This window comes from Mustela nivalis, assembly GCF_964662115.1.
Source record: "Mustela nivalis genome assembly, chromosome: 9".
NCBI lineage: Eukaryota > Metazoa > Chordata > Mammalia > Carnivora > Mustelidae > Mustela > Mustela nivalis.
The window spans coordinates 108,192,945-108,213,081 of record NC_139028.1 but is presented as its reverse complement, the minus strand read 5'-3'; the positions used below and the strand labels follow the sequence as shown (position 1 = coordinate 108,213,081).

The 20,137-nt window shown below is 39.0% G+C and overlaps 2 protein-coding genes across 8 annotated transcripts in view; one reads left to right on the top strand and one right to left on the bottom strand.

Annotated features, from left to right (window-relative positions):
- Positions 1 to 15,110, bottom strand: part of ZFP91 (ZFP91 zinc finger protein, atypical E3 ubiquitin ligase) — a 49,995-nt gene extending 34,885 nt beyond the window's left edge. For all 3 annotated transcript variants that reach the window (XM_082747633.1, XM_082747634.1, XM_082747632.1), the window contains exons 1-2: positions 13,943 to 15,110; positions 9,007 to 9,035 (exon numbers count right to left, since the gene is read on the bottom strand). In XM_082747633.1, the coding sequence (XP_082603759.1) occupies positions 9,007 to 9,035; positions 13,943 to 14,289 (376 nt within the window). In that variant the 5' untranslated portion in view covers positions 14,290 to 15,110. The remainder of the gene's footprint in view (positions 1 to 9,006; positions 9,036 to 13,942) is intronic.
- Positions 15,111 to 15,334: 224 nt separating this feature from the next.
- LPXN (leupaxin) overlaps positions 15,335 to 20,137 on the top strand; it is a 40,176-nt gene continuing 35,373 nt past the window's right edge. The window contains exons 1-3 of one of the 5 annotated variants that reach the window (XM_082747766.1): positions 15,335 to 15,467; positions 16,972 to 17,045; positions 17,588 to 17,658. In XM_082747766.1, the coding sequence (XP_082603892.1) occupies positions 17,017 to 17,045; positions 17,588 to 17,658 (100 nt within the window). In that variant the 5' untranslated portion in view covers positions 15,335 to 15,467; positions 16,972 to 17,016. Of the gene's footprint in view, positions 15,559 to 16,925; positions 17,046 to 17,587; positions 17,659 to 20,137 lie in introns of all 5 variants that reach the window. The other 4 variants (XM_082747764.1, XM_082747765.1, XM_082747767.1 and 1 more) reach the window with 4 other exon arrangements.

Genomic DNA, 20,137 nt, shown 5'->3' with positions numbered 1-20,137 from the left:
TCACCTGTGAGGCCCTCTGGTTCTGGACTTTTGCTTGTTGGGAGTTTGTTGATTACTGATTCAATTCCATTGCTGGTAATCAGTCTGTTCAAATGTTCTATTTTTTCTTGATTCAGTTTTGGGAGGTTGTATGTTTCTAGGAATTTATTCATTTCTTATAGGCTGTCCAATTTTTTGGCATTTAATTTTTCATAATATTCTCTTATAAATCTTTTGTATTTCTTTTTAAGTAGGCTCTATCCAATGTAGAGCCCAATGTGGGGCCTGAACCAATGACCCTGAGAACAGATCTGAACTAAAATCAAGTTAAACAGACTGACAGACAAGTTAAACAGACAAGTTAGACAGACTGAGCCACCCAGGTGCCCCAGTCCTTTGTATTTCTGTGGTGTCGGTTTTGTTTCTCCTCTTTCATTTCTAATTTTGAGTCCTCACTCTCCTTTTTAAATGAGTCTGGATAAAAGTTTACCAATTTTGTTGATTTATTTTTATTTTTTATTATTTTAGAGACAACATGTGTGCACACATGTATGAGCAGGGGAAGGGGCAGAAGGAGAGAATCACTAGCAGACATTCTGCTGATTGCTGAACTGGAAGCCAAATGCAGGACTTGATCTTACAACCCTAAGATCATGACCTGAGCCAAAATCATGAGTCAGATGCTTAGCCAATTGAGCCACCCAGATGCCCCTAATTTTGTTGACTTTTCAAAGAACAAGCTCCTAGTTTCTATTTTTGTCTATGTCTACTCTGCTCTTTATTTTTTCCTTCCTACTGCTGGGTTTGGGTTTTGCTTGTTCTTTTTCTAATTCTTTAGGTGTAAGGTTGAGTTGTTTATTTGAGATTTTTTTTTTGCTTCTTGGGGCAGGTCTGTATTGCTATAAATTTCCTATTAGAAGAGAATCTCGAGGATGTTTTCTGAACTGGTTCTGGGATTTCTGAAATTGTTTCTTTGATTAGATTTAAAGGCACTAATGACTCTATTTTTCAGTACTAAAGAGAACACTGAATGTCAACTGCATGATATAGCAATAAAAATAGGTAAAAAAAAAAATCACCAATGCGTACTCCTGATCAAATACTTACTAAATAAGAGACAAAGTTCTGGTTATCATGTATTTGCTACTTTAGAATATTTCAAGCTGATTAAGATGAAATTGGCTGGCTGCTTCTAAATGCACTGGACAAAATTGAGAAACACAGGCATGTGCTGAGGGACTCAATTCCAAGCTGAAGCATCACATAAATGACCTGAACGTTTCCATACCTGTCCTGAAAGAAATCCCTTCTTCCTACAGCTGTAGACCTGAGACTGCTGGAAACCAAACCAGACTCTCACCAAGGACGATGTGGGTACAGGCACTACGGAGTGCCATCTGCTAACAGCAGAGACCAGCAAGAAGTCCCTGCTATAGTACCCTCCCCCAGTATCATCAGCCAGCTCCCTAATGGCAGGTTCCATTCCACTATGGAAGTGGCAATAAATCAACACCCTGGATATGGATTTGCCTTCCCTGCATACAGTGCTTCTGTAAAAAATACCATTTATGGACTTACAGAATGCCTTATCCCAGTCATGGTTTTCCACACAGCATTTCTTCTGAACAAGGAACTCACTTCTCAGCAAATGAAATGCAGCAATGGACCCATGCTCATGGAATTCACTGGTCTTACCATGTGCCCCACCATCCTAAAGTGGCTGGCTTGACAGGATAGTGGAATGACAGTAACAACATTGTTGAGATTGTGGAGAAACAGAAATCCTCATCGATCACTAGGGAACACAAATGTCACAGCCACTATGCAAAACTCTTTGCCAGTCTCTTTAGCATACATTTACCATATACAATCTAGAAATTTCCCTCACAGATATCTACCCGAAAGAAATAAAAACATCCATTCTCACAAAAGCTTGCTCATGAATATTCACACTATCATTATTCATGATGGCTAAAAAGTAGATTAACTGAGGGACAAATCAAATGGAGTATTTCCATACACAGAAATACCACACAAAGGAATGAAATATTGATACGTGCCACAACATAAATTAACCTCAAAATTATGCAAAGTGAAAGCCAGACACAAAAAACAAAAAAACACATACTCTATGTACAAGTCCGTTTATAAAATGCCCAGAGAAGGAAAACCTATATGGACAGCATTACACACTTGAAATGGGTGTATTTCATGATATGAAAATTATGTCTCAATAAAATATTAATAACATATGCAACACATCACTAGTCATAAAGGCCAATAACTAAAAGCTACCCAAATACTAACCAACAGTAAAATGAATAAATCATTTTATTCCACACTGGCCTACAACAATGAAAATGAACAATCTCTAAAAACACAACCTACAGAAACCTCACATAATGCTGAGCAAAGAAGGCCTTCCTAAGAGTACATACTCTACTTTTCTATATATGTAGGATCCAAAAAAAGGCAAAAGAGATTTGTGCTGTTCAAAGTCAGAATGCTGGTTATACTTGGGGGTGGTCGATCAGGTTCTATTTCTTGAGCTGGCTAATGATTACATAACTGAGCTTGCCTTGTGACTATTTGCAAAGCTGTAGATTTATGACAAGTATACTTCTGCATACGAATCATGTTATCTTAAAAGACTTTCAAAAATATCACCTGTAATCCTAGAAAAAACACCGAGAAGTGTTAAAGTGATTAAAGTGACCTTTAATCAAGTAAGGGTTAAACAAATTATAGGATATGCATGTAATAGTAGCCGGGGTTGGGTACCCACCAAGTATCTGTTTTATCCCTTCCTCTTTCCTTAAACAATCAACCCCACTCTTAAAAACATGGTGGGGTTCCTGACCAGTGCAAGCTTAAGGCTTTCAAAGTGCAGTTTGTCAACTCCTTCAAGAAGTTTGCAAGGGCAAAACTCTCCAAAAACAAACAAACCAAACACATGTACTGGAATTTTGATCTGGATTAGATTTCATGTGTAGATAGATCAAAATGGGGAGAAATGACATCTTTACAATATCGAGCCCTCAAACCCATGATGGTACATCATTTGTTCCATTCACTTAAGTCTTCAATGTCACTCAACAGTGTTTTGTACTTTCAGGTCTTGTGAGATTTATCCCTAAGCAATTCATATTTTTTGATACTACTTAAATGGTATAATTTGTTTATTTTATAATTTCAATGTTTTGTTGAAATATATTTTGTTTGAAATATATTTGTTACTAATATGTAGAAATACAACTGATTTTTTGGTATGTTCATCTTGTATCATGTGAGGCGGCATCAAAACACCTTGCAGCTTTTGCCTTCAACCTTTTTGGAACACTGCTTTGAGACTACCATGACATGAAAATGTCTACACTGAAAGACCAATGAGAAGAGGGAAGAGCCCAACTGAGAAATAACAAATTTTTGTATTTTAAACCACTGAGTTTTTGGACAGTTGTTATAAATCAACAGATACCTGACAAAATTTAGGGAGAGACACAGTAAAGAAAATAGGGTTTAGAAATTTTAAAAGAGACAAGTCACAAGCAGAATCAGCCAATAAGAAGCTAGGATACAAGCTGGGAGCTTAACTGGGATCAAAGCAGATCATGTACAGGCAGAAGATACAACCAGTTACCTCTAAGACAATTACTTGTACTGAATCTAAAGGGGTCTTTGCCTTTGCCTTGATGTAGTTAGATCAATCTGGCTAGTTTTAATTCAGAGAAGCTTGATCCTTCTTGGACTTAAAAGGTCAAGGGGCATGACAGCAGAGCTAATTCCTTTTTGTCAGAGGTTCTTGTTCACTCCTGCTTCAGTTTACTTCCACCAGGGCGTTCTGCTGCACTTCTCAAGTGGTTATGGCAGGAATTGGATCTCAGTATAAAATAATTACTATATATTACAAAATAAACTTACAATGGTTGTCTGAGATGGTTTCTATATAAGTGGAATCAAAATAGGTGAACTGTTACAGAATTCTTTCTATGTAAGGGACAGAAAGACTCATTTACCTGAATCATAAAATATCCGAAACTGAAGTGAGCTGATAAGCGCATGTACTTTCTAAGCCCATATCACAATCCACATGTATGTGAGGTATGTCTGTACTTCTAGAAAACTAGAATGGAGTGGAAGAACCACAGGAAGCCAAGATATTTGAACTAAAAATGGTTTGAAGGACATGGGGCATTCCCAACAAGGAATGAGATGTCTGAGTAGATCATTCTCATACTGAGAGATATAACACAGTTCCTGTTACCTTAAGAAAAGGCCTAGAAAGCAGGACAGACAAAATGCTATACATACTGTCAGCCATTTGAGACATGAACATTATCCTAAGAGTCAGAAACTCCAGTTTCTGAAACCTGATCAGGTGTATTTCTATAATTAGCTATTATTTGTTTCCCATAAATAATTAGTAAAGTCCATTTTGAAATATTCCAATATCAGCAGTATTAAGAAGTTAAGGAAAATAAGGCTCTTTTTTTTTTTTTTTAAAGATTTTATTTATTTATTTGTCAGAGAGAGAGCGAGCGAGAGCGAGCACAGGCAGACAGAGTGGAAGGCAGAGTCAGAGGGAGAAGCAGGCTCCCTGCGGAGCAAGGAGCCCGATGTGGGACTCGATCCCAGGACGCTGGGATCATGACCTGAGCTGAAGGCAGCTGCTTAACCAACTGAGCCACCCAGGCGTCCCTCTTTTTTAAACTTTTATTTAAGCCATTTCAGAAGAGTATGAATTTGTGAAGAATGCTTCCGTTAAAAGTGATCGTACACTGAGAGTTAAGACTGAAACTAAGTATATGCCTATTTTAATTAATGAATCTCCTTCCAGAACACTTCTATTCAAAACCAGTAAGACTTTAGTTTAACTAGGGAAACCAGGTTATCGCCAAGGAGACTCAAAATCTTTCAAGAAAGAATTGTGAAGACAATGTCCTGAGTAACTTCTCAGATCACCCTTTTGTACAAAAACTAAATGGTAAAAATCATAAATTAGATTTTTCTCAACGGAGTGGAAAAAACCGGTGGGAATGACTGTTCTATTATTTAAGAATAACAAAAATGTTGTTTAAGAGTACTGGAAATGACAGGGTAAGAAATAATCCAAGGTATTCTAAAATAGGAAAAATTAAATACTCTGATGAAATAAAAACTATAATTGCTAAAAGTAAATAAATTTCAATTTTTTAAAGGAAGAGAGGTGCCTGGGTGGCTCAGTCGGTTGGGTGTCTGCCTCCGGCTCAGGTAATGATCTCAGGGTCTTGGGGCTAACAGGCTCCCTGCTCAGCAGAGAGTCTTGATTCTACCCCTGCTCCTGCCCCTCCCCCTGGTCATGCTCTCTCTTTCAAATAAATAAAATCTTTAAAAAAAAAAAAGGAACACAGAGCTATTATCTATAAATTAGATCAATGAGAACACAAACTGAGGATGTGATCCAGGAAAGAATTATCAAAACAAGCTAATATTTTAATAGTAATTCCAGGAAATATGTTGATTATAAACTAAATAAGCCAAATGGTCAAAGCTCTAAAGAAGCTAAGTAAATTCCCAGATCTATTATGAACTTATTTGCTGACTCCATCAAGGCAATCTTACTACCCCATCCATAACAAGAGTAACTAAAAATAGTAAAATGATTTTAAATAAAAGGTGAGACCCAGAGTTTAATACAATCAAATTTTCAAACACCCAGTACTTCAAAATATTTTCTAAAAATTCTAATTTTATGAACTATCCATTAAAAGAGGGGGGGCTATCTTACAGTCAATTAAGTTAGGTAGTTACTGCATATTGTGGAATTTATATTGCCTTTTTAAAAAAATAATTTTATTTATGCATTTGTTAGAGACATCAAGTGTGCACAAGCAGGGGAGTGGCAAGCAGAGGCAGAGGGAGAAGCAGGCTTCCACTGAGCAAGGGACCCTATGGGGGACTTGATCCCTGGACCCTCGGATCATGACCCAAGCCAAAAGTAGACGCTTAACCACTGAGCCACCCAGATGTCCCAGTATTTATGCTACTTATCACTCACAATCAAAATCTCTTCTTGAGAGGTCCTGCAACAAATAAACTAGCACACTGACGACTCAAGCACCTACCACATTTGACTTTAATACTCACTATTCCACGAAACATGTGAAACTCACTCTAATAAACATTAAGATATTATAGTCTCCCTTTTTAAATAAGGATTTATCTTGTACAGTTTCAGGTGGAGGTTTGAAAGTGAAAGAAAATTAGTGGATAAAGTAATACTAGAGTAACTAATAAACTACACTGAGGCAAACTATCGTTATACTTCATCACCATAAAAGTAGTACTGGTTGAAACCAGAGAACAGAAGGAAAACATAAAACCAAGTTAAAAGAACCCTGTCAGGCTCCATGCCTCAAAATTTCTAACACTCCTGGAAGCTCCACTATGATGACGAATATCCTCTGGCAGTGGTAAACTAAGCTTTCAAGTTTCAAGTTTTGCCCTTTTTGCTTCTTCTGTGTGGGATGCTCTTCATCTGGCTATCTTGTATTCAGGTCTCAGCTCAAATGTCGCCTTCTCAAAAGAAGTCTTCCCTTGACATCTTAACTTCATCAAACACTGTATCACATTATTTTAATCAGTTCAGTGGTGCTGGACACATAGTGGGATGTTCAACAATTACTTATTCAATGAATTAATAAATTATATGAGTATATGGATGAATAAACACTATTTTTGCAAATTTCCACTTGTTTTTATATATACCCATCAGGATTAAATAAATACAGCAAGAACAGGGACCACTATTATTTCAGTGTGAAGAATGAACATGCCATTTTGCAACTTAATAATTCTAAAACAATAGTGAGTTTTTTCTGTGTGTGCAAACTATCTGTTCAAACATGCCAAAGGTTGTTATTTTTGACAGAAGGAAAGTATGTAATTTCAAGTCGTTTGAAGTAAATAAGAACAATTCTGAAAACATAACAAAAATCCTGAAAACACCTTATCAATATCCATAAAACAGAGAGCTAGCTGTACCTCTACAAAATATCAAAACCTATTCAGTTTTGAAAAAAACCTCAACCTCTGAAACAAGTACAAGTTACTTCGGCTAAAATTCAGCAGACTTAACATGAAAACTATTCCTGAGTAGCAGAACAACTTTCTGAGAAGTGACAAGAAAAAGGAAGAGCTGAGGTGAATTCTAAATATTAAAGAGCGCAGGGAAATGTGACCATCACAGCCTCCATTTCTTTATTCCCTGATGTAGTTGTTTCAATGTATGTGGTACCTATACATACTGAACAGCTACCATAAGAGCTGAAGAGATGAAGACGGGAGATGAAGATGAACCAATAGAGATGAAAATGGGAGCCACAGAGTACTTTTTCAAGATTTTACAAACAGCTACCTTCTACTGCATGTTCACTGGATTCCGGGTAGTGAATTATTTGCAATAAAAGGCAGAACTTGAATTCAAACCCTGAGTCTAACTCCAGATCCAGAGCATTTAACAAGTGAATTAGAACGGGACTGATGTTGAGACTGACATTACCCAGAATGCAGTTTTAATCTTGCCACAGCTGCACAACTACGTAACAAGCCAACTTTTCTGGTTTAAGAAATCTACACAAAGAGCAATTAATTTATCTCCAACAGGAATTTGAAATTTCTACCACATCCTCAAAGTTCTCCTCAAAGCAACCCAAATAATTCCTTTATACATACTCTTTAGACACAAAAGTAATTTTAGCTGGATAAAGGCAGGTATGGAGGTTTTGTCCTTTGTTTTAACAGAAACTGCTGTGGTACTTGATTGCACCTGTCTCTACATTTCCATCACATCATAACATTTCAAAATGATCTCTAAATAAGGAACACAAGACCTTCCATTATTGGCAGACATATCCTATCTTTCAAGCAACAGCAGCCAAAACCACCAAGAATTTGCTAAACAAATTAGTCAGGCAAAGTTTTCTCACAGAAAAAATTTGCCTAGAACAAATACTTCTGCCTAGTAAACTATGAAATACCAGCCTCAGATTCTAAAATTCAGAGGACAAAGAAACCTGATCACTGATAGCTAATTATTTACAAAGCAGCCACCAATTCAAGTTATTGGTTCCTAACCACAGTATCATTCTTCTAAGTAGCATAAAATCCAGGTTTTAAACTTGCCTTATAGGTATTATATATTACATATTCTCAAAGCATTCTTTGTGAAGGAAAAATCTTAATTTTTTAATTTATAAACACATGCACATATACAATAAACTGGCCAACCCTCGGTTATTAATAGATTTCTGTCAGACATAAAAAATGAAATATGCTTAGGAGTTTATCTACTCAAGTTTTAAGTAGGATGTTGTATATTTGAATTTAACATCAAGAAATACAGCCAATAACTACATATACAAATATATTTTATATGAATAATGAATGAGGTCCAGCATATTAGGGGCAATTTTAATAACCCCAATCTGCAAAGCCAGAATGAAATCTTTTTGAAGAAGTGATTTAAAAGAAAAATTCGGACATTAGTTTTCCTTTATAATCCAGATAAGCAGAAGACTACATTTAATATATATATTTGGTTTGGTGAAAAACAACCAAATGATCCCATTTAATCATTCACCAGGCTGAAATCTTAGAACACTTTTCTTTCCGCATTATTCAAACTGCATTTATAATTCGAGTCTCTACCAGTACCAAGATTTTGTCTAAGCTTTACTCTGTGTTATGTATAATTTTTCTTCTAGTTACTTTATTACAAATGCAAACAGCTAAAAACAAATTATAATAGAGTGACATTAAATAATCTGATTTCCCATCACTAGGTTTCCAAATAATGCCAAATGTTTCACTAGCCCAAACCTATTAGCTACACAGGTTCTAACTACTCCAATTATTTTATTTTACTAAATGAAGGTCACTTTAAAATGGGAAGATCTGAATTATCAGGCTGAAGATTATTCTATTTTCTATCCGATCATAAAATAATCAGTGTTATTATATGACAGAGTAAAAATGACCAAGTCTTACCTTTGTCAGTTGTTACTTTGTCTACACATCTGAAAGAAATGAGAACCAAATATTAAATGAACAATCTTGTATACATTCCTAAAACACAGATATTTATCTTTCAGGTTCATTTTCAGAGTGATGCAGAACACATCTAGAGTAGTGTGGTCAATAGAACTTTCTGCAGTGATGAAAATATTCTATATCTGCACTGTCAAATAGGGTAGTCATGTGTGGCTACTGAGTGCTTGAAACAGCTTGTTTGTAATTGAGGATTGTGAATTTTTAATTTTAATTAAGGTAATTTTAAACAGATATCATGCAGCTATCCAATCTGTTAGCATACAGCTAGAGTAGCACTCAAAAAGTTTTTAACTGCAAAAAAAAAAAAAAAGTAATACAAAGAAAATATTGATTTTGTTTTATTAAGTGGGTTATATAAGAAAGTGTCCTTGTCTTACCAACTGCAGTAACTAGGGGTGAAATAATGTTTGAGATTTTCTCTAAAATACTTCAGGAAAAAAAAGAGGGACAGGGAGATAAAGGTAATTAAGCATGGCAAAATCTTGATAACTGCTAAATCTAGTGGTAAATACTGGGCATGGGTATTTCATTGTACTTTTTTTTTGTATGTGTATACTTGACAATTTTCATAATAAAAATTCAATGAACCTAACAGAAAACCCTGAATTATTCATTTACTATACCCCAGTCAAAAACCATTTCTACAAAGGCAAAAGACTGGACCTCAGAAATTAATATAACTTGTACTTTACAAATCAGGAACAGTAAAGACTCTAATGTGTTATAGACTGTTAAAAAATGTTGTCATGTTTTTAATTTGGTAACATTTCTTTCATTCATAACTGTTAAGCACAGTATAACGAACCTCTACCCTGGAGCAATTACTCAGATTCAAAAGTCCACAGGTCCTGGATCTTTACTATAAAGATGACACATGGTATCTTGAGCTGGTACAAGGCTTTTTGTTTTTTGTTTTTTGTTTTATTTTTTAAAAGTAAACTTGATGTAAATGAGGACTGTTACGTTACAGAATAGCCAAATAAATACAGATGTAATACAAATTCTGTTCTCTTTAGAAAGAACAGCTGTCATTTTCTCATCCCACTTTCTTAAACTCTGGATATTACTTTATTTTAAATTATATCATTAATGTCCAATTAATAATTAACACAAGACAACCGATCATCCTAATTCTAAAGAATAGTACAGATGTAATACCTAAATACAGAAACATTATACAATAAACTTCCCTCCAAACACCTTTTGGAATGGGAAGATGTTTCTATTACCATACTGATTTCCTTGGGAGGAAAACTTAAGAATTTTAAACTTATAGAACTGGAACTTTCTCCAAAGAGCCACAAAAGCTCTTTCAATTCAGAATATTACGGCCTCTTCATTCTCACTATCCATGATGTTCACGTTTTCCTTACAAAATGATATACCAAGAAAGTGTCACTCGAAGGTCTACTACTATTTTACTTTAAGCAAGAAAACGAAACAAAAATGGAATTCCATATCCCAGAAAATAAAGCAGTATTTGTTTCATTTGGAACCCACCTGAACCTGTAGGAAAACCTCTAATAATACGCAGTGTTAGCCAATAGGGCTACTCAATAGCTAAATCGTAAGTTTAAAAAAGTATTTATTGAAGTTCTACATGAAATGCATTGGCTAGGAAATGCAGAGGACTCATCACAGTAGAATGAAAAGAAGCCTTTTTGCGATTTAACCTAGTCTTAGTTTAACTATGTTTCCATATTAGTAGAAAACATGGGTGTTTTAACTTTATGAATCAGAAAAATTGGTATTTTATATATTTAAAATTAGACTTGCATATAAACATCTGCATTTAAAATATAAGAATCTGAACTCTGGAGTTTATGGACCAAAATACAGCAAATGATGAGCCTAATTTGTAAGTAGTACTGACGTATATAACCTTTCTTCAAATTTGGTTTATCTTTCCTTTTAACTGGCTTTACGTTTTATTTTAAAACGATTTTAGCATTTAACTTTATGAATTCCTCTTGAGCAAATTCACTAATTATTTCCTTTCACAAGGATTTCCTGCTCTTTTCATTAACCCTTGAATGTTTCAAAGCAAATGAAAATGCACTTATAAACATAAATTTATATAAAACTGTAACCTAATTATCATTTATACACACTTATGCTTGTAACAAATCCTAAATTACCAGTTATAGATGAAGATACCGATTTAAAGAGCTTAAGTGACTTGCCTGAGGTCACTTACTGAGCAGCGGAAAGCTGAGAACACAAACTTTAACTATATAGTCCAATATTTTCTCTACTGCACTACTTTGCCTTCTAGCAGAAAAAGAGGTTTCAATCAATCCAAATCTTTGTATTTTATTGACCTTTTAATACTACTGTATTTTGCTGTCTCTTCAATCAAGAGAAACAAATGTAAGCGAAAACAGCTTTTAGAATTTATAGGAGGAAATGGTGGGACATGGTGAAAGAACCTGAACATAAGGGGTAATTAAGATACCTCACATGTTAGGATAACAGAGGTCAGAAGGTACTTGACCAGGATTCAGTAAATTGATACTCAAAATCTCACGAAATGTCTTGAAGGATTAATTAAATTTCTCAATTAGTTTTAAAGTTTATCACTTTGAAAATCTATAAACCACACGTACGTCTGACAAACCTCCACTAATCGATGCATCTTCCCCCCCATACTGCGAGGTCTTGAAGACAAGGGCCATGTCTCATTTACCTTTATAAAGCCTATCTCAGCATAGAACCAGGCCCAGGTACTGCTCAATTATGATTTACCTAGCTGAAATGCTTTAGAACTCCTTTGATTTCCAAGGCATGCAGTAAATTAAAAACACGTAACAAATAAATTATTACTATGAAAATTTATTTTAACAATCTGATCAAAACTGTGCAACAAAATACGTAATTAGGAGACCTTCCGGAGGCTAAGAGAAGGTAAAAGAACACTACTATCTTTTGATAGTGGATGTGAGAGGGAGGGACACTAAGAATTAAGACTATCTTTCTCCCCATAGGGAATAACATGAAGAAAAAACTGAAGGGATTTAATTAAGTCATCTTCACCCAACTTCAACTGTTTTTTTATACTGTAGAAATAAAAAGACCCATAAGTACTTTTTGCCAAGAGTTAGTGAAGAAAACAAACAATGAGATGAAAAAAAATATTGCACTAACTTATTTTAAGGTATCATTTCTGTAAGTAAAACTGGTAGTGGTAAAACAGTGGGAGGGAAATGCAGCAAGGAAATCTAGGTGTATTTTACTCTCAAATGGGTAGGTAAGGATGGAAGGGCATTTAAGAAATACATTATTAAATTATTAGCCACCTATGGCAACAGAAATAAAAGAAAAAAAGAAAAAGAAAAAAAAAAAACCACAACAATTTTGCAGCGTTTACGTGAGAATCACTACACACCACTTATACCTCTATCATTCCATCACAACTCAAAACAGTAATTTTAAACAAATATTGTATGTACTATGTACCAGGCTTTGTGTCACATGCTATACTTTCACTATCTCATAAGGATTAACATTATTTCCTACAGATGGTGGAACTAAAGCATACACAGTTTAACAAATTCATTCAAGACATTTAATTCAAGTAAGGGTAATGACAGCTCTTTTCAAACTGGTAAAATGAAATACAGAATCTTAAAATTTTTGTGACTGTGAAATTCATCTATAGCAATTAGAATCCTAATTGCAGCCAAGTAATTTGTAAGTTCAGATCTTTGTTGTCCAAAGAACTGTAGTTACACAATAAATTCTCTAAATTATGTTAATTTAAATAATAATGCAAAAATTTGAAGCAGATCTAATACCACAACATGATACCTTTTTTCTTTCTGAGAAGCTTCTAAGGCAAGCAAACAAGTCACAGACTTAATTCTTTCTTTTGGAGGAGGTGTGTTTCAAGTTTTAAATTTGGTATAAACCAAATCTTGCCATAATCTCTCTGGGAGGGGGGCACTTAAAACTCTAATTCCCCCCCACTTTAATTTCCCTTTTTATCAACTTTTTTCACTTGAAAGTCAAAAGACACAAATGTTTTCAATTAACGAATTCAATGACTAATATGATTAACTTCTACAATTTACAGACACATGCACTTCAGTATTTTCAACATAGGAACATTTTAATACTAACAATTTAAAATTTAAAACTGTACGTTCCTGGTCCCTCCGCTGTCTTTCGATAATAAGGTAATCCCTTTCGGAGTAGTCTAATCTGTAAGGACGAAGTTCTTACACGAAAACATAAGCACAAGTAGACAAGCAAAAGCTAAACAAAACAAAACAACACACGAAAAAATACCATGCTAGTCTCGAGTGAAAGACTGGCAGAGCCACGTTTACCCTAAGTACCAGATGTGTAAAACAAGGGGAACGTGATGTGAAAATTTAGCAGAGTGGAAAAAGCTACATGAAGCTACCAGTACAACTGCCTCTTGAGCTAATTAATGGGGCGGGGGGGGGGGAACGGACGGACACGCACACTTCTGAAGGCTAAGATTGTGCTGATTTCCTAATGGGGATGTGATGTAATACTGGAGAGCCGCCGAACGAGGCGGACAGGCTGACAAAGGGAGCGCAGATGCCAGAGTGCGGGCGAAGCCTGCGGCGGCAGGGCAGGGGAGGGCCACCACAGAGCAAGAGAGGTGTATCCCACAAAGGACGACTTCAGGGAGAGGGGAAGTGGCCCCACAGACCGAGGACACGGGGGGAGGGCCAAAGAGCGGCGGTGAGGCAGCTAGCAGGGGAGCGGCGTGACATCTGGCGTGCGAGCCGGCAGGGGGCAGCGCAGGCAGGATGTCACGTGGAGTGGGCGCTACGGGAGCCGAGAGGGTTGCGTGCGGACAGAGGGGGGTCTTTCCCACCGCCTGAAAGACTGCGTTACTCACAGGAGTCGCGGACTCTTCTTGCCCTGAGCTGGAGACGGGGGCTTCGCGGCCTGGGACTGCTGCCCTGGGGCGTCGGGAGGCCTGGCGCTGGGGCTGCTCCTCCGCCGGCGGGGATACTCGGCCTTCCTCCGGCGAGACACAGCGGCGGCGGCGGCGGCCGCAGCGGCCCGGCCCCGGTCTCGACCTCCCCTCAGCACGCGGCTGCTAGTGGTCCCCGCAGGCGCCGCCGCCGCCGCCGCAGGGTTATGTTGTTGGGGCTCCTCTGGAGCCGCCTTGGCCGCCGCCGCCTCTCCCCCTTCCTGGTCCTGCTGCTCCGGGGGTCTCGGCTCTTCCGTCTCCCCCGGCATCGGGGCTCGTCCGTCCCCCACCCCCTCGTCCCAGGCGGCGGAGGCGGAGGCGGCGGCAGCCGCGGCGCTGCTCCCCCCGCCCCCTTTGCCTCCCGGAGCGTCCGGCTCAATCTCACTCTGCGCTCCTCTTTCCCCCCCTCCCCTCCGCCCGGCTCCGAGGGCGCCCCCCCCCGCCCCCTGCCACTCAAGGCCCGCTACCGCTGGCGGCGCGCGCGCGCCCGCCACAGACGTTCAGCAGACCAATCGGAGAGGAGGGACGGCTTCCTCGCCCTGCCCCTCGTGGTCTCTCACGCAGCGACGTCCCCGGTTCCCTCCCCCACCCCTTCCTTCAACCAATCAGGAAACGGCTCCAAGGGAGCGCGCGAGGTTTCCTTCCCCGCGCACCCGTTCTCACCGTTAAACGGCTGTGTCTCGCGACAATCCTAAAGTGACCTTCCTCCACCCCCACCCCCTGCGCCACGAGCTCAGCGCGCGCTGGGGGCAGTGGGAGGAGCAGGTCCCGCGAGGAGATTGGTGGGAGGAAAACGCACCTTTTCCCCCGCCTTGCTCGCACGCTGGACTAGCTGCGCGCGCACCTGCCTCCCTAAGGAGCCGCTAATGCCACAGGGCTCTTTCTATCCTTCTTCCTTAAGCCGCGGAAGGAGCCTTGGCGTTCTTCTGCCTCCACCCCGATCCCACTTTCCTGTGTGTGGCCTTTCTGTCCCCAGCGCCGCCAGGTCTTGCGGGAAGAAGGGGGAAAATTTTTGAGTTGTCGCTTCTCCTTTAAGAAAAAAAAACCCCGTCGACAGCCGGATGAAAGTCTCTGGAAAAATGGCGGCGGTAGAACAGAGGCGGGGTCGTGAGGGCAAGGATGGCCCGCCTCTTGGCGCATGCGCAGGGTTAACTTGTCAAAAGGCATCTTGGGAAATGAAGTCTCAAATATACTTTAAGAAAAAAAAATGAGAAAGAAGGGGCGGAGAGGATGCTGGGAGGTTTTTGACTGATGCACGATGGGAAAGGTAGTTAATTTTTTCTGCAGCTGGCGTTTGCTTTTTCAGGGAGGTAGTGTTTCCGGGTTAGGCCGCGACACCCGCACAGATCCGAGCAGAAATGGCAAACCAGTTGCTGGTCGGGATCGCTTGGGATGGTTTTCCCGACTATTTCAGTTGGTGTTGGCGAAACCTTTCTTGCTTGGCCACGTCAGTAGCCCTTAGGTCGGGTTGGTTACTCCGCACCTCCTAGCGTTCATGCCTGCAGTATTCGCCTCGTCATTCTCTGACTCCCTAACCTGTGAGCTCCTGGGGGTCAGGGACTGAATCTGGATCTGTCAGGTGCTCGGGACGGAACACAAATCCCACCACTCACTTGGGTCTTAATAATTAAGTCTGCAAATTGTAAAGTGGCTGTTCTACCAAATGTTTTCGGTGCCAAGGAGCTGGCGTCGGCTGCTTAACTTGGCTGTGGTCCCTGGGCTGCGGGGAAAGAGGAAGGGGGAAGGGTTGTTAGCGTGATTCTGTGACCTATTCACAGAAACCGAAGGCCTCCTTCGTGCTCCCTGCCTCGAAGCCACTTGGCTTCTGTGGTTTTGAATGTTTCTGCTGCACAGGAAGCACAGTCAGAAGAGCAGCTTTGTCAGAAATTACTTTTCTGTCCGCTAGCGCGTGCAACTCAATTATCCTAAATGCGTCAAATGGCAGTTTCCATTTGTTTTCCAACTTGCATTCAGTGACAGCAGTGGGTTTTCAGCATTCCTTTCATGCACTATAATCAAGGAGCAGTTTGAAAGAACGGTTCTTAACCTTGGAAAATAAAGCAACTGGGGATAACACTCCCCCCCCCACCCCCACCCCCCCACACACACACTTACAGAAAGCGGATGGAAATAAGATCTCGGGATCCAATTCTAAATTTCACATTAATCATTCATTTAAATTGCAGATACAGTCTAATATTTGCAAGCCAAGGGCTGAAGTGCATTTTCCCTTTCAGTGTTTTGGCTCAGTTACCACCACAGAGTAGGCAAATGTTTTATATTCTCCAAGTGTTCTGCGCTTTCATAGGACCAGTGACATTTCAGTTGTAAAAACTATTATGGATTAGTGAGGATGGGAATTTTTTCAAACCCATTTGGACTTTTGAAGCAGACTTTTGGAACAGCACTGACATCCAATGGCTGCTCCAAGTAATGCAGAGCGGGAATCTCCTTTTTATTTAAAAAAATAAAAATAAAAATAAAAAAGCATCACAATGGAAAGGGAGAATGAATGATTCCTTTACATCACCCAAAAAAAAGACCATGTATTGCAGAAGAAAGCTCACAGGGATTGAAATTAAATCTGGGTTATAGTAAATAGTTAAGCTATCTGTAATTCTGTTATCTTTAGGAAGTTACTATCCCTTGAATCTATTTTACCACTGGTAAAAATGGAGATAATATTATGTTTCACAGAGCCATAATTATAGTTCTTTACATACTGCTATCTCATATTTGGCCTTTTGTAAATGTTTTATTTCATTCAAGGTGAGTAAAATCACAGTGGTAAAAAAGGTGAAAAAAATGTTAATCTCAGAGTCCCTTTTATTAGGCAACATAACTAAGCAGAAATTATCCTTCCCTGAGACATTTGCAGCTAAACACCTTGTGTCTTGTCTTCCAGTTTCATTCTTCATGATCACTATAACTGTTTGTGTTTTGGACCGCAGAAAGAACTAATAGTCCTGAAAATCCAGATGTGACAGCTACTTTTAATGGATTTACAGTCTATTCAGGAAAGCAGGTAAGCATAATTTCTGGATCATTGAGTAAATAAAGACAGCAAAATGAATTGGTTGCTGGTTAACTCTGATGGAAATTTTATGAAGGAAACCACTTCCATGGTCATCAGTTTCACACACACACACTCACACACTCACATTCACACACATACAGCAGGTTTTCTGATGCACAGTCACAGTGGGATACCCACACTGGGGAAAAACACAAGTGCAAGTCTGCGATCCCATGAATTCAAAATGAATCCTGTTGCATAGGAGGTGCTCAATTTTTTCAAAGTTAATTTTGAATCTCACCCTCGCCAATGCACTAACAAAACTCAAATCCTACTACCCATCTTTCTATGTCCCATTTTCCAAACTTTAACTTACCCCCCTCCAAAAAAAAAGAAGAAGAAAAGAAAGGAAGAAAGAAAAAAGGAAAGAAAAAAAAAAGAAACTCACCAAATCAAAAGAGAGGAAGTGCTAAGCAAATACAGGAACCAAAAGGGTTATAGAGGCTGCTTCACGCTGTCTCACTCAGTTCCTTTGCGGTCCTCTTCTTCAGCACATGCCACAGCAGTTCCTCACAACCTGTGGGACCAGAGCATCTTGGGTGTGTGACAATGGAAGAGTTGGGTGAGTGAGGACTTTCTTGGAGGAGAAGCTCTGGGGGAATGAAGACTTGGCTGCCATTTCTGTGGTGGGGTGTACTTCTAGCCAGAGGGAGAGTGGTGCTGGAAAATTGTGCTTCCACTTCTCTCATGACCTCAGTCCAACCAAGAGTGAAGCATGAGGAACTATGATTGTTTTAGGGAACTATTGGTTCACTCTTTTCAGTGGCACAAATAGGCTGAAAGTTGGGTGCTCACCAGGGTAAACTATGCACAAATACCTTTGGACCGAATTGTGATTTTATTATGAGTATTTGCCCCTTGGGGGCTATTGCAGGTCATAGGGTGGTCACACAGTTGGCACCTACAGATTTGCGATTTAGGAAGAAAAAACGAAAAGGGAGAGGGATAAAGGGGGTGTTATAAGGAAAAGAAATGGAATAGAAGAATGAGGATGAGGGATCTGTAAACGTTGGAGCAAGGCCAGGGTGGTTTCATTTGTTCCATGGTTTAGTATTAAATCGCTAAAACTCCAGCGATTCTGTTGCTAAGCTTTTTATTCAGAGGAATTCTGAAGTAACAGATTACTGTGGCCTGTAAATATGATACTCTTTCCATTTCGAACAATTAGAACCAGCAGTGAAACAATTGGTTACATTGCTCAGACAGATCCCTGACTTCCAATCTTTGGAGTAATGGAAGGTTTGTCATTCTTGGGATTCATTCCTTATCCTTTGCTGACTTTTGTTGCTGGCATCCTTATTAACACTAAGTCACTAACCTTTTACTCAATTTCCAAGCTGTATTAATACACAGTGTTCTGAGTTTTTGTATGTTTGGCGTACATAAAATGTGTGAACAACCTAAAACAGATCTTGCATATTGTCTTGGTGGTGGTGGTAATTGTTCACAGCCTAATTTGAGAACTAGAGGAGCAGAGAGGAAGATAAGCAAATTACAGGAGGGAAGAGATGTTAACGAAGAGGGAAAGGTGGTATTTAATAAATATTAAACTGTTTTGGAGGTAAAGTCTATTTTGAAGCTTGGGGTAGAAAGTATTTTGGACTTGGAGCAGAAACCAGATTCTTGACTCTGTGAGAGTAGGGAAGTTCACATTTCTGCCTGAGTTCAAAGTCCAGCTCAAAGAAAGGCATCTAGCCTTTCTTTCTTATTTTAGCAATAACTTAATGGCTTTCATGTGGGTAATTCAAAAGGGAAGTAATACCTATTTAGTGACTTAAACTAAAACTTGACATTTTTGCATATATTAACCATGTTAATGTCTGAAGCAACTCTCTGAAATAACTATTATCTGTTTTGTGTTTTCTTCCAATGAGATAACCAAGAAAAACAATAAATGTTTTCAGCATCACTCCCAGGAGCCCCTGACACCAAAACTGATTAAGCTACAAGGCAGTCTCCTCTTTTAGCAGTGCATTGGCTCAGGTGTTCCAACCAATAGAACAACCCAGATAATTTAAAATAATTAAAAATTAGATTTGCACAGTTTTCCACTACTTGAGCAGGATGAATGGTAGAGGAATCTGGTCCAGAAATGTAGAAAGTACCAAGCCACCTGGAAGGGGTGACATTCATGTAATCTATCTTTGTTCGTATTGTCAGTAGCTCAGTAACTACCCAGACTTAGGGTTGTTCGTTCTTCCAGCTGCAGAGAAATAGGGTGCAAGACAGGTCAGCAAAGGCAGGCGATATTTCCTTTTTGCAGTACTTCCTCCAACCTTGATGGTTTGTTTCTGTCCAGCAGATTTTACCTAAACTTTCATTACTTGGGGATGCTAGATAAAGGGGAACCAGGAACAGATTCTGGCTCTGAATGAAATCATTCCAATCCATTGAGATCCCCCAAGAGACCTCACTTTATCCCTTTTATGTTAGTGTTGATGTTACCGGATTTCTGCAGATGAAGGGCTACAGGGAAGGACTACAGAGTTTTCCATCTAATACCTCCCCCCACCCCTTATGATCCCACATTCGTCATACTAAAATTAGTCATCTGCAAATTACGGGATCTGGCAGAAGGCAAGAACATCTTGGGAGTTGGTGTTATGTGCACTCCTAGGAAACAGGAAGAGAAAGCCCTGTTAACTCATGACCCAGAAGAGGGAGTTTCACTAACTTTGGTTCACTGATGCTTCTAAGGGTAACCTTCTCCTCTTAGAGATACGGTTTGCTTCTCTTACAGAGAGTATCCCTTCTCCCCTAATCTTTACTATAAATGTCTTATTATTTTGAATCCAAGATCCATGACGTCTGGTTGGAGCAAAGCTTAGAAAATAGAAAAGGACTATATCTTCATAGAGGGGTATAGAACAAAAGATTGGAACCCAGAAGTTTGGCATTCAATCTGGCTAGTAAAGTTATGAGAAAATTAGTCTTTCTTTCTCTTTCCACATTAGTTTTTTTTTCTTTTTTTCCTTCTTTTGAAAAAACGTTTGATTATGAGGAATTTTAAAAAATATATAAAAGTGAAGAAAATATTCAAT